The following is a 13351-nucleotide window of genomic DNA, read 5'->3' as shown; positions in this document are numbered from 1 at the left end:
GCTGCTTACCTAGGGTCCCTATCAGGGATGTCACCAAGAGACTATTAAGCCTTGTACAATCCACTGATTATTATCTGCTTCCGTTCTTTCATGTGGGCACCAGTGATACAGCCAGGAGCAGTCTGAGGCATATCAAGGATTACAGAGCCCTGGGACCAATGGTAGGAGGGTCAGGAGCACAACCATTTTTTTCATCAATCCTCCTGGTCATAGGGAAAAATCTTTGAAAGGGCCAATCAAAGACGATGAATGAAAAAATAGTTACAGTACTGGTGCCACGTCAAGAGGTTTGGCTACTGAGACCACAGGACTTGCTTTGTGAAACCTGGTCTGATGGGGGCTGAAGGGGTTCACCTGTCAGAGAAGGGAAAGGGCAGCTTCAGTTATGGGCTTGCCACGCTGGTGAAGAGGGCTTTAAACCAAAGTTGTTGGCGGAGGGCAACCTCAGCCCATCCATCTCCTACCAGTTTGATGCCAGTGCCAACAACAGATGCCCAGAGCATGGAGGGGGATTGTTAAGTAAGCAGGCAATGACCTAAACAGAAGCACAAAGGAATTCCAGCCTCTCCAGCCAGCATGTCAGCTTCAATGAGGGCCCAAACTGGAGACCTTTATGTAAATGCACATTGCATGGGAAATAAACAAGTTACAGATGTGTGCACACCTGCAAGGCTATGATCTTATTGGCATCATGGAGACGTGGTGGGATGAGTTTTATGACTGGAATGTTGGAATCTAAAGATACACAATATTTAGGAAGAACAGTAAGGAGAAATAAGGAGGGAGTGTTACCCTCTATGTCAAGGAGTGATGGAGCTTTGTCTGAGGATAGGTCAGAATTTGACTGAGAACTCATGGGGCTTGCTACAAGTCACCCAATCAGAAAGACTGAACAGAGGAGGCCCTTTATAGACCGATAGGAGCAGTCTTGCATTCACAAACCCTGGTCCTCATGGGAAACCTTAGTCACCCCAATATTTGTTGGAGGGACAACACAGAAGAACATAAGCAGTCCAGGAGGTTCCTGGAATGCATTAATGATAACCTCTTTCTCCAACTGACAGAGGCCAACCAATAGAGATGTTCTGCTGGACCTTGTTCTCCCAAAAAGGAGATGCTGGCAGACAATGTGACGCTTGGGAGCAGCCTTGGCTGCAGTAACTGTGAAATGTTGGAGTTCAAGATCCACAGGGCAGCAAGGAGGATACAAAGCAAGCTCACTATCCTGGACTTCAAGAGAGCAGATTTTGGCCTCTTCAGGGATGTGCTTGGTGGAGTACCATGGGATAAAGCCATGGAGGGAAAAGGGGCCCAAGAAAGTTGGTTAACATTCAAGAATCACCTCCTTCAACCCAAACCATTCTATGATTCTGTGATATGTACAACACCCAGCACAAAGAGGCTGTGATCCTGACTGGAACTGCAACCTGTGACACAAAAAGGGATGGTGACTTGAAGTCAGTTCCTAAATAAACTCACAAACCCATTTACAATTTACAACCCATATTTAACATAGAATTAAAGTAAAAATCAAGAATTTGGGGGAAAAACAAAAAAAGAAGCCACATTTGACAACCAAGAGTCTGGGTGAGCAAGAACAATAAAACAATTAGGTGATGTGGTCTTGAAAAGAACTGTAAGATTGATGGCAGAGAGCATAGCTTTGGACTGGCTCTTTTCTCAGAAGAATTCACACAATTTCTGCAATAAAAGCATATTGGTTACACTAATCCTTGCTGTCTAAACCACTTTTCAGCACTTCCTCCAAGAATGCGTATGATCTACAGTCTCACTCTTCTGCCCTTAGGCTAGATCCTTTCTCAAGTTTAGAACTGTCAAAATCCAGTGAAAGATGAATAGAAAACCTAATCAGTGTCAACTAAGTCACAGAAAACATGCATGACAGGTTATCTTCACCAGACTGGCTGCAGACTCACAACTTTGAAGTCAATGATGTGGGGGTATACATCTGTCCTAGAGAAACAGACTGCTTATCTTTGGGCAAGAGAAAACAATGCTAAAGCAGAAATGTTCCAAGTCCCAGCCAAAAAGGTGGATCTGACTCTTTAAATTTAAGTTACTGGTTCCCAAAGACATATTTGTGCACAGAGATTGAAGCTTGCATACAAAAGGAATAATAATTATACAATTCCTAGTAACTCCTAAGGGAAATGTTTAAATGCTACATTGCATCAGACACCGTTTCAGGCTACGGAAGAGAGGTGTGAATTTCTGCCAAAGCCTAAGGTTACCACTTCAAAGAAGAGATTTTCAAATAAGATCAAGTATGTGTAGCCCTAATTTGTGCACTCCATTATGGAAGAGTTGGATCATTTATTGCAAGGACGTATGCACAGAGCTTATCACAAAAAGGGCAGAAGAGCAACAGGAGGGAATTCTACTCCCTTTTCCCATCTACAGAGAGAATGTAATAGTAGCTTGACCACTTAAACTATTAAGTTACTATGTAAAGGTCTGATCTTTTCAGCAACTCTTAAGACAACTGGAAGAACAACCTTTGCAGAACAAGGATGCTGGTTATTGCAGGTGCTGCTATTTAAAACTTCCTGCAGGGTTTTCTACACAGCAAGTTGGACATACTTAAATTGCAAGACAACCCTGAATCTGAGTTTCTTCCAAGTGGGTTGTCTTTAAAGAGAATCCAAGCTACTTGTCTCTCTTTATCAATATTTTTGTTTGGAAGAAATATTTTCCCAGGCAATGAATGAATGACATACTCTGGGACAGTCTCTCTGTTTATCTGTGTGGCTGTAATTTGGAAGAAGTTGTGCTGGACTCTTGTAAGTTATGCTGCAGTGACACACAGAAGGGAGCTCTTGCCTTTCTTGCACTGATATGGAAAACTTTTGTTTGCTCAAACAACGTCCTGGTGCAAGCAGGTTTAGAATGGCTACTTCTAGACAACAGGTGTTTGATCCTTTCCAGAAGGATGGACTGTTCCTGTGCCTTAGATTCCTTCTTGAAGGATGTCCACCCTTCCTGCACCCCTCTGCCATTCAGAACCACCTCCTAAGGGATTCTGTCAACCAGCCACAGTATGCCCTCAAGAAGTCCAAGGCAGCAGTTCTGTTAAACTTCCTCCTTACTTCTCCAGGAACTGAAAACTCTATCATTTCATGACTACCATGCCTGAGATGGCCTCCAACCCTCACAAGTCCTCTGCTCTCAAACAACAGGTCCAGCATGGCATCTCCCATACTTGGCTCACTCACCAGGTGTATCAGAAAAGTATCTTGTGCAGATTCCAGGATGTTCCAGACCACTTCCTCTCTTCTATATTGTATTTCCAGCCACTATCTGTTAAGTTGAAGTCCTCCATAAAAACAGAGGCTAGCAATTTTAAGATTTATCCCAGCTGCTTATAGAATATTTTGTCAGCCTCTTCATCTTTTTGTTGGGTGGTCTATAACAGACCCCCATCACAATATCTGCCTTGTTGGCCTTTGCTCTGATTTTTGCCCATAAACATTCAGCACCATTATCAAGCTCATCTTTGCCTAATGGGACTGCACCCTATGACACAGTCTGAAGAACAAGCTTGTACCTGGACACTTTCACTTCTCTCTCCTCTCCAACATTTAGGATCATTATTTTGGACATACATGCCTTCCAAAGCCCTCTCCCACCCTGCTCAGCTCCTGGGGCTGTGGGATTGTTCCATTAATTCTTTCTTTGTACATGACTGTCTGGAAGAAGAGCAGATGTAGGCATTGACACACTTATTGCCAGGATTAAAAAATTGTGGAGAAGCAGGTGGTCAGTCATAATTAAAAAGACAGACTGGACAACTTATAAAATCGTACTTTCAGGAGTTGTGACACATACATTATATGAGGGCTGGCAGTTGCACAAGATTTCTGTTTCCATGTGTAAGTTAAAGCTTTTCATAGCTCTAATCAGATGAACAAACTTTTCTAGCTCTATGGAGACTGTCTTAGACCCACTTTTTAATGTCTAGTAAATATTCTTTTCCATATTTTCCATCTGTATTGTTTTCAGTCTTAGGCCTGTCCCTGCTCTGCATTCATTGCTTTACAAGCAGCCTTTATGCTTGGTTTCTTTCCCCAGTAAAAAACCAAGAGACTTTCATTGAAACTATGGCAAAAAATAAAAGCAAGGCAATGATTCCCTTCAGATTTTGCTATCTTTGATCATGCAATGCTCTATGCCCTAGTTCAGTTGATACACATCTCTTTATCTGCTACATCACACTAATACACCATATGCAGTAAATTATTACTATTAATGGGAGAGCAGCACACAGTGAGACAGTACAGCATTACAGAATCACAGAATTATTGAGGCTGGAATAGACCTCTGAGATCATCAAGTCCATTACTCCCTGTGCGTGCAATTATGTCAACTACAGTTGTCAAGGTGTATATTTATATGAAACTCAAGGTTTGGAAAGGCTTAGAGAAGAGATTTGAATAATCCTTGAAGAGGAGGAAAAACTTTCTTTTCCACATTGAAGAAAGTTTATGAATAGTTCAGTTAAGTGAGGAGAAGATTGCTTCCGACCTGCTGAATGAACATCATTGTAGTCAGACAAAGAAAAGGAAACAAATGCACAAAGCAAGCACTAGAACCTGGTCTTTGACTAGAGAGCTGAAGACAGTAGGTTCTGCCCACTAGCTAGGTACTGGGAAAAGCAAAGAGGCCTTGTGGATTTCATCATGAGCAAAGTACAGTAAATGTGTTTTCCTTCTGTCACCCTTCTAATGCAACCATATATTTTAGCTTCTGTAAAGAAATACACTTGCTTAGGCTGACTTTGTTTGTTGTGATTTGAAGACAGTTGATGATATACATCAAGGTTACGTTTTTACAGGGCTGTAAACCTTCAAATCAATATACTGGGATGCCTCTGCGCTCACCAGCAACACAACACACATTCTGAGGGCAAGAAAAGAACAATAGGTGCATCTCTGACTCTGAAAAGCTGGCATCACTGGAACCAGGGAGAATGAAATGGTTTTAGAAGTATGTTAGCCAGCAAAATGCTCCAGTTTGTGACATGGTAGTGAGGAACATTTTTCTGATTATCTCCAGAGACAGTTACTCTGAAAGTCTCCTTTCTTGGTTAAATTATAAAGGAAATTTTTCAAGGAGCTGTGAGAAATGGAGACAGGTAAGGAAAGCTACTGGAGGTGGAGACTTCAAATCCAAAACCATTTATCAACTCGTTAAGAGGAGCAGGCAGTTATTTATTTCAATTCATGTGTAATTCTGCCCTCCTCATCCTCCTCCCTGGACCAAGTGTGATCCTAACTTCACTCATGATCAGTGGCAACATGGAGAAGTTAACACTGAAAGTAATAATTGGGGGTTTATAAATAAAAAGTAATATAAAGCAAATTCTTCCAAATCATGAATGCAAACAAGTACACTACACCAGCCTCATAGTTCTTTATCATCTACTGCATTGTCAAGCTCTCATCTGTCCCAAATAATTAGGCCAGTAAAACAAACCATACAGAAAATCAGTGTTGCAAATCATTCTATATGGAACATCACTGAGGAAAGTGCTCATAAACAGAACAATTATATTCAAACACCAAAACTCAACAAAGCCAAAACATTTAGCAAACCACAGGCAGCCCTTTTGCCCCTGCTGTACTGTTTGTTTTAGCATTTTTCCCTCCCCCTTAAAATAAAGACAGTAAAAAAAATGGTTAGAATACCTTTGAACTTGTGAAAGACGGCCCATAGCTCAGCAATGTCAGTGGCAAACGTTATGTCTGTGTCGAGGACAATGACTCGCTCAAGATTGGAAGGTAGCGTCTTAGTCAGAACCAACTTCATCAGCCCATAAATCCCAGAGTAGTGTTTGTTGGGGATCCAAGACACTTCCGACTGACAGGAAATGGGACGTGGGGAAAAAGGGAGAAAAAAATTATCTTCATTAGAGAGAAGAAACTCTTCCTGACACTCGTTTCTTGACACAGTGAAAGGTCTCTGTGGTGGAAACAGTCATCTAAAATCCTGCTCTTAAATTAACTTCAGAGGGGAAGAAAAAGAAATATCTTTGAGGAAACCACTTTACACAATATAATTAGTTGAGCCTTTCCAACCTGGTACAACCCATTTGGAGACATCCATGCATCCTGATAAGACTGAAATCTATTTTTAATTCAAAACTGCAGGTGTATCTTACGTTGCTGTCATTTTCCAGCGAAACACAAACTTTTGTGCTTGCCATTCACAGAATTTTCTGACTCTGAAGTAGAAGTACACAAACACAATTATTTTTGCTTTTATTTCTTAAAGATTTGGAGGTCAGAAGTTTAAAAGGCCAGTCATTTGGAACAGTGGGCCAGAAAACTGCAAAAATATTCATAGAATCACTAAGGTTGGAAAAGACCTCAAAGATCATCAAGTCCAACCTGTCACCACAGACCTCATGACTAAACCATGGCACCAAGTGCCACGTCCAATCCCCTCTTGAACACCTCCTGGAACAGTGACTCCACCACCTTCCTGGGCAGCCCATTCCAATGGCTAACAACTCTCTCTGTGAAGAACTTTCTCCTCACCTCAAGCCTAAACTTCCCCTGGCACAGCTTGAAACTGTGTCCCGTTGTTCTGGTGCTGATTGCCTGGGAGAAGAGACCTGGCTGCAACCTCCCTTCAGGTAGTTGTAGAGAGCAATAAGATCTCCCCTGAGCCTCCTCTTCCCCAGGCTAAACAACCCCAGCTCCCTCAGCCTCTCCTCATAGGGCTTGTGCTCAAGGCCTCCCACCAGCCTCATTGCCCTTCTCTGGACACATTCAAGTCTCTCAATGTCCTTCTTAAACTGAGTACAGGGGTACAATGACCTCCCTGTTCCTGCTGGCCACACTATTCTTGATGCATGCCAGGATGCCATTGGCCTTCTTGGCCACCTGGGCACACTGCTGGCTCACATTCAGCTGGCTGTCAATCAGTACCCCCAGGTCCCTTTCTGTTTGGGTGCTCTCCAAACACTCTGACCCCAGTCTGTAGCACTGCATGGGGTTGTTGTGACCAAAGTACAGCACCCAGCACTTGGACTTGTTGAATGCCATCATGTTGGACTCTGCCCATATTGTTTCTTACAAACTCACATTTTCCTTAAGCCTTACATCTTTAACTTAAACCTGCTGATGTTACACAGACATGCTCAAAAATGGAGAAAGTAGCAGACATCTTAAGCCACAGTTTTTTTGGTTTTATATATTGAAGAGGCAACCTCCAACCTTTATTTTACTTCTTAAGGGCTAAACAAAACATTTCAACAGCTTCTAAACTAAGTTGGGAGATGAAAGTCAGTATTTCATTGTGCTACTGGCACTAGGATGCTCCATGAGCTTTGTGCAATTTTCTTTCTGTGAGACTCAAGATCTCAGATATTAAAGGTCACTGCTGAAAGTGGGATATAGAAGTTTTTGAAAAGTTCCTATTGCCCTGTCTGAAACTTTTCTTGTTTAGTGTTTTAAAGGACATGCAGTACAATTCCTAGATTTTAAGTTTTCCCCTGAGTCATGCTCCCATTAACTTCAATTAGCATTTTGTCTATAGGTGACCTGAGTGAGACAGATTTCAAGATCTGTCCTAGCATGTTACACTTCAGAGAGAGCAGGCAGAAACTAAGTGCATTCAGGTAGCTGAGAAGATTTCTTTTGTTGTTTACCTGTCTCATATCTATTCACTGGAATTGTAAAGTTTCTTATGTGAAACAGCTTTTGCACAGAAGAGCTCATTTCCTCAAAAATCCTTCAAGAAAACCTTCAAGAATAGAGGTTCCTAAACATGATTTGAAAGCTTGAAGAGCACTTGAAGACAGTTTAACAATAGGTGCTTAGAATGCATTTCTTTCTGAACATAAAGTAACAAGGCCTCTGCTGGTGTAAACCAACCTGCTCTTTTCTCTTTAAAATGGCACACAACTTTTTTTGGGTATTCTTAGTTTTCCTGTCCCAGAGCAGAGCTTTATCCCCATTGCTAAGAGGTCAGCTCTCCAGTCATACTGAAATAAAAAGGGTTAAACTGTTTTTAAGGACTTGAGCTTGCTTTTATTACTACAACCCCCCAACGCTGTTACTTCTGGATGGCATGTCCATCATTTCATTAGTCCAAATGCAATAATGTTCCAGAATAAATCCTGATATGCTCATGCAAACAAGCCCAGTAAGGCAGCAGATCAGATGTTGCATGAATAGCCTGAGTCAAGAAGGGCAGGTAAAAGGTGGCTGGAAAAGTAAATCACTTTCAAGGACTGATTACTTTCTTTGCTCTCAGGATTCCCAATGGCTAACACTATTGCCATGTATCACTGCAGGGAGGAGATCCTTACATGGCAGTTCCTTCCAGTCTGGCACACAGAAGCCAATAGCCTGCCATCCTGAAGCCTTATGTCTGAAAGGTTTCCTTTCAAAAATGAAAGGAGCAGTCCCTATTCCAAATGGTCCATCACAGCTGGCTAGCAGGTGTTTGATTTGAGCATATGTTGAGGCTTGAACTGCCAATCGTCTCAACGTATCTGAAGTTTTCCTTCCTCTGATGCAGAGCTGAGTAAGACACAAATAGGGGTCCTAATTAGTCCCCAGCACAATTTCTTCATGGCTTTGCTATTCATGAATAATGTAAGTGTTCCAAATTCATGCCAAGGAAAACTCCTTACGCTACACAACAGCACTGCAAAAGTTCACTCTCTGGGTACTATGTATACTCTTTACTAAAGAAGTAAAACCCCACTGTGGTTGAATAGGTGCTTAGGTGTTAAGAAATTACAATTAGGTGACCTAATCACAAACTCTTGGAAAATTGCAACCTCCAAGTTTTCCACTTTGATATAACTGGTAATACTAAGCCATTTATCTAAAATATTGACTAAATATTTTCCCAAGTCTGAACACCTTTCCCCCCTCTATCATAGTTAAAATGGCCTATATATGGAATGTTATTTGAATCATTTGCTTTATAAGCAAGATCAGAGTTTCCTTCAGAGGGCAAATATTCCTAGAAGATATGTCAGGAATAGGGGAGAAAAAAAGAGCTAGTTAAAAAGGAAAATGAAGCTAAATAGTGTGGCATATTTTGTCATCTGTGTAACTCAGTTCAGCAGAAACAGCACACTTTGGATCTCCAGTTCTCGACGTCTGGAATTTTGTTCACAAGAGGAGAGTAAAAAAAAGGCATTTAGTTGGTGCTGACAGTGATTCTCTTAAGTGAGATTAGTGAAACAATACCCTCTCACTAAAGATCTTTCATTAGAACCATCTTTATTCTTTCCATGACTAAAGACTGAAAACACACTAAATTATCTAAACTATTTGGTGCTTCTGGCTATGAATACAGGAATCATAGAACTACAGAAATGACATGCCCATCAGTCTGCATACTGTACATAACTGATCACTCTGGTAAATGCCAGAGAAGCAACAGTCCAGCAACACTTTACCAGTAAGCTGTCTTCCCCAGCTATCTTTTGACCATCCCAGGCAAGAGCTGGTTAAAACACAGTGACTGCAGAGAGCTAAAAATCAGCTTTCTCACAACTGCTACCACTGTGTAAATGTTCATTACAAGTAAAAGGAGTGTCATTTTTCAAGAGAGAAGTTGAATCTAGACATGATAGAAAGAAAGGAAAACAGAATCACTGAATCACCAAGGTTGGAAGAGACCTCAAAGATCATCAAGTCCAACCTGTCACCACCTCAAGCCTAAACTTCCCCTGGTGCATCTTGAGCTCACTTCCTGTCAGTCAATGGATTGTAATGTGGCTGCATTCCCAAATATTTAGGTATTGTTAATTCTTAAAAATACTTGAGTCTGGTTGCCCACACATTGATATCAAAGAGCATAACTCTTCTAGCAAGTCATCACAAATCTATTCAACCAGACTTCAACTTTTATACTGTACTTCTTCAGGGAACTGCAGTTGATTTTCCTTAAGCATGCTATTTTTTTCTCCCACAAGCAGGCAATGGGGAAATTTCCCCAGGCTTTCCAGATGAACACTGATTGCTCTATAGTTGTAAGTGAAAACTGTACATGGGCAGGTATCTTGAGCCTCTTTGAAAGAGATGGAGACTTGGTCTTGTAGACTTAGCAGAGAGACAACTTGGAAAACATGACCAGAATGAAGGCAGAAACACTGACCAACAGGAAAGGACAAACACACTTGTCTTATGTCTGATCAAAAGTCCACTGATTTCAGTAGCCCACATCTGATAGTGGATGGTGGCAAGTGCCTACTGAGGAATATAAAACCAGGGAAACTCTACAGTGGTACTGCCCTATATATATATATATATATATATATGCCCATCCTCTGGCAATTTGCTCCAAATTTCAGAGCTAGACTGGCATTTTCTTCATCAGCAGCTTTTGATGGATTTTTCATTCATGAATTTGGTTGATTTTTGAAGTCCCGTAAGGTTTCAGCAACTACAAGCTACTGCAGTGAAGAGCACCATGCTTATTTACAAGACCCAGCCTTCTATCAACTTAATTTAGGTCACATTTGTTTTCACAGAACTACCAGAACAGCAAACCATTTTCCCTTGAGCAGTTGTGGCTAATTCAGAACCCATCACTGTACACATAAATTTAGGTTTCTTTTTTCTCGCGTGTCTTACTCTGCATTTATTAGCAGCTGCCACCTGATCCTCACTGGGGATAAAAACAAAATAAACAGCTCTTAGACGAAATTGGGAAGCTGGGTGCAGGGATGGGTGCCAGTCTTGAGCATAAGTGTGGAAAAGAGCAGAGCGAGTGCTCTGGCTGAGTGAGAAGAAAAATGCCTCTAGAAGTTATGTGTCAGGATAAGATACAGCGTCATATTTGCTGAAAGCCCCACTAATTAAATTTGATTATTACTACCTATCTATTTAAACCTTGTGCTCTCAAAGGCCATCAGTCTTACAGGCTAAGATACTCTGCAAATATTACTTTGCTGCACTAATCCTTCTCTTTGCTACATTACTAAAAGTATGACAGAGAGTAAGGTGAAGCGCAATAAAAGAGATAATTTATTTGATGTGCTGGTTTATATAGACACAGACTAGAACATAAAAACAGTAGCAAGCAGAGAAGCAGAGGAAAGTCAAACTAAGATTCTGTAGGACTGAAAATGTTTCTGTCATTGCTTCCCATCGTTCCTGAAGTACTGGAGGTTGACTGAAAACCTAACAACCTGGCTGCTACGTGCTTCTTGGATTGAGAGGGTTTATATAATAGCATCATTAAACAAAGCACTTGAATTTTAGCTCTGAGACTTCATCTCCCCTCAAAATACAGCCCTTCCCCAGTTAACCAGATCAGATTTCCTCCCTATCAGAAGAAAATCTATCCTAACTTTTCCTGATGAATAGGGTGCAGTCCATATAGCATCACAGAATAACATAATCATTGAGGCTGGAAGGCACCTCTGGAGGTCACCGGGTCCAACCTCCCCCTGCTGAAGCAGGGCCATGTTCAGATGACACTTGAGTATGTCCATGGACGGAGGCTCCACAATCTCCCTGGGCAATCTGTGCCAGTGCTCAGTCACCCCCACAGTAACAAAGTGTTTCCTAATGTTCAGAGGGAATCTCTTGTGTTTCAGTGCCATTTGCCCCTTGTCCTGTCATTAGGCACTTCTGGAAAGAGCCTGGCTCAGTCTTCTTTGCACCCTCCCTTCAGGCATTTATATGCATTGAAAATATCCTTCTGAGCCTTCTCTTTTCAAGGCTGAACACTGCAATTACCGCCAGCCTTGGCCTCTCTGTGAGATGCTGCAGTTCCTTCATCATCTTTGTGGCCCTTGGCAGGACGCTCTTCACTCTGCCCACATCTCTCTTGTACTGATGAGTCCAGAACAGTGTGGCCTCACCAGCACTGAATAGGAACTGAAGGATCACCTCCCTCAGCCTTCTGGCAAAAGTGTTGCAGCTGAGGATACATGTTGCCACCTCTGTCACGAAGCTGTCTCACGTTCCACCTGGTGTCCGCAGGATTCCCAGCTTCTTTTCTGCCAAGCGGCTTCCAGCTAGGTGACCCTCAGCATGTACTGCTGCATGGGGTAGTTGTCCAGGTGTAAAACTTCTCATTTTTACTTGTTGAACTTCATGAGGTTCCTGTCAGGATCTCTTATCCATTTCATAATACTTTTTTCCATTTTCTGAACAGAAGTCCTCACTGTCCCACAGAATATACAGCCACATAGCACTCTCTGAGCTGCAAAGAGTGCTTCCTGTTCAGCATGGTAAGATGAGGAAGGTTTGGCTGATGAAGTGTTTTCCCTGACAGCATGTCTTGAAACACTTCACACTGGAAAAATGCAACCTTTAATACTTTATTGATTTTCTTACTACACTTGTTTAGTGTTTTGCTGCTTCTATGAATGCTAGACGTAGCAAGAGAACTTTTATTATTATTATTGTTGTTGTTGTTGTTATTATTTCAAATCATGTGACTTTGATTATTATTTTATTATTGAAAGCTAATAGAAATGAGGTTTTCAGGTGCTTTCTAAACTGGAGGAAAATAGTATCACCATTTTAAGGACAATCAATATCAAGAGTTTGTGTTTTGGGTTGTTTTGGTTTTTTCCACACAAAGCATAAAAAAGAAGTGGGAAATAAACAATACTGTATTGATTGGCACAGGACAGGAACTTTTCTTTATACACAGATTTTTTTCATCCTTGTTTCTCAATTTCACCCATTCACTTCATTCCGCTGTGAATTTTTGCCATGCTTTTTCTCACACTGATGAACACCGAGCCACAATTCCAGCAGCACAAGCACAGATCAGAGTTAGTTTCAGGATAATCTTTCCCATTTCACATTTACCATACCTCACACAATCTAAACCCTGCAGGATTATCTGTCTGACTCCCTTTCTTGCCCTCTCGCCTCCAGGCAAGCAATATCAACATCTTATGCTGAGACTGGGTCAACTGAATCCCTGAGAAGGGAGGGAAACAGTAGGTTAACATTTGTGACCATTTTAGGCTGTGCCTTTAAGAAAGGGACAGTTACTGGAACACTCTGGCTGAATGTTTTGGAAATAATAATGAAAACATGCCTGTCTTAGGCATGATTTATTTTGTTTTTACAGATAATAGTAAACAAAAGAATCAAAACTGACAGAGAAAGCAATTTCAAGTGACCAAAGTGCCTGGTAGGAAGAAGGTGACTGTCACCTGTAATAGCTTCCTCAGAAGCATTGCCAAAAGGAATCTCCTTGCATCTCATCTTAGCAAAAATCAATGGCTTTGCTCCATCCTTGTCAAGAATCCAGCAATCATTAACAGAAGAGATTTATTTAAGCAAGCCCAGATTTTTCTGTTAATATTTGCTGGATAACTTGCAACTTCAACCTT

At 41.4% G+C, this 13351-nt stretch overlaps 1 protein-coding gene across 1 annotated transcript in view; it reads right to left on the bottom strand.

Moving 5' to 3' along the window:
* LARGE1 (LARGE xylosyl- and glucuronyltransferase 1) overlaps positions 1–13351 on the bottom strand; it is a 287244-nt gene that overhangs the window by 111389 nt on the left and 162504 nt on the right. The window contains exon 7 of the mRNA XM_009896150.2: positions 5706–5877. Within this exon, the coding sequence (XP_009894452.1) occupies positions 5706–5877 (172 nt within the window). The remainder of the gene's footprint in view (positions 1–5705; positions 5878–13351) is intronic.

The sequence above is a fragment of the Dryobates pubescens genome, chromosome 15 (genome assembly GCF_014839835.1).
Source record: "Dryobates pubescens isolate bDryPub1 chromosome 15, bDryPub1.pri, whole genome shotgun sequence".
Classification (NCBI taxonomy): domain Eukaryota; kingdom Metazoa; phylum Chordata; class Aves; order Piciformes; family Picidae; genus Dryobates; species Dryobates pubescens.
This window is presented reverse-complemented; position numbering and strand designations above follow the sequence as displayed.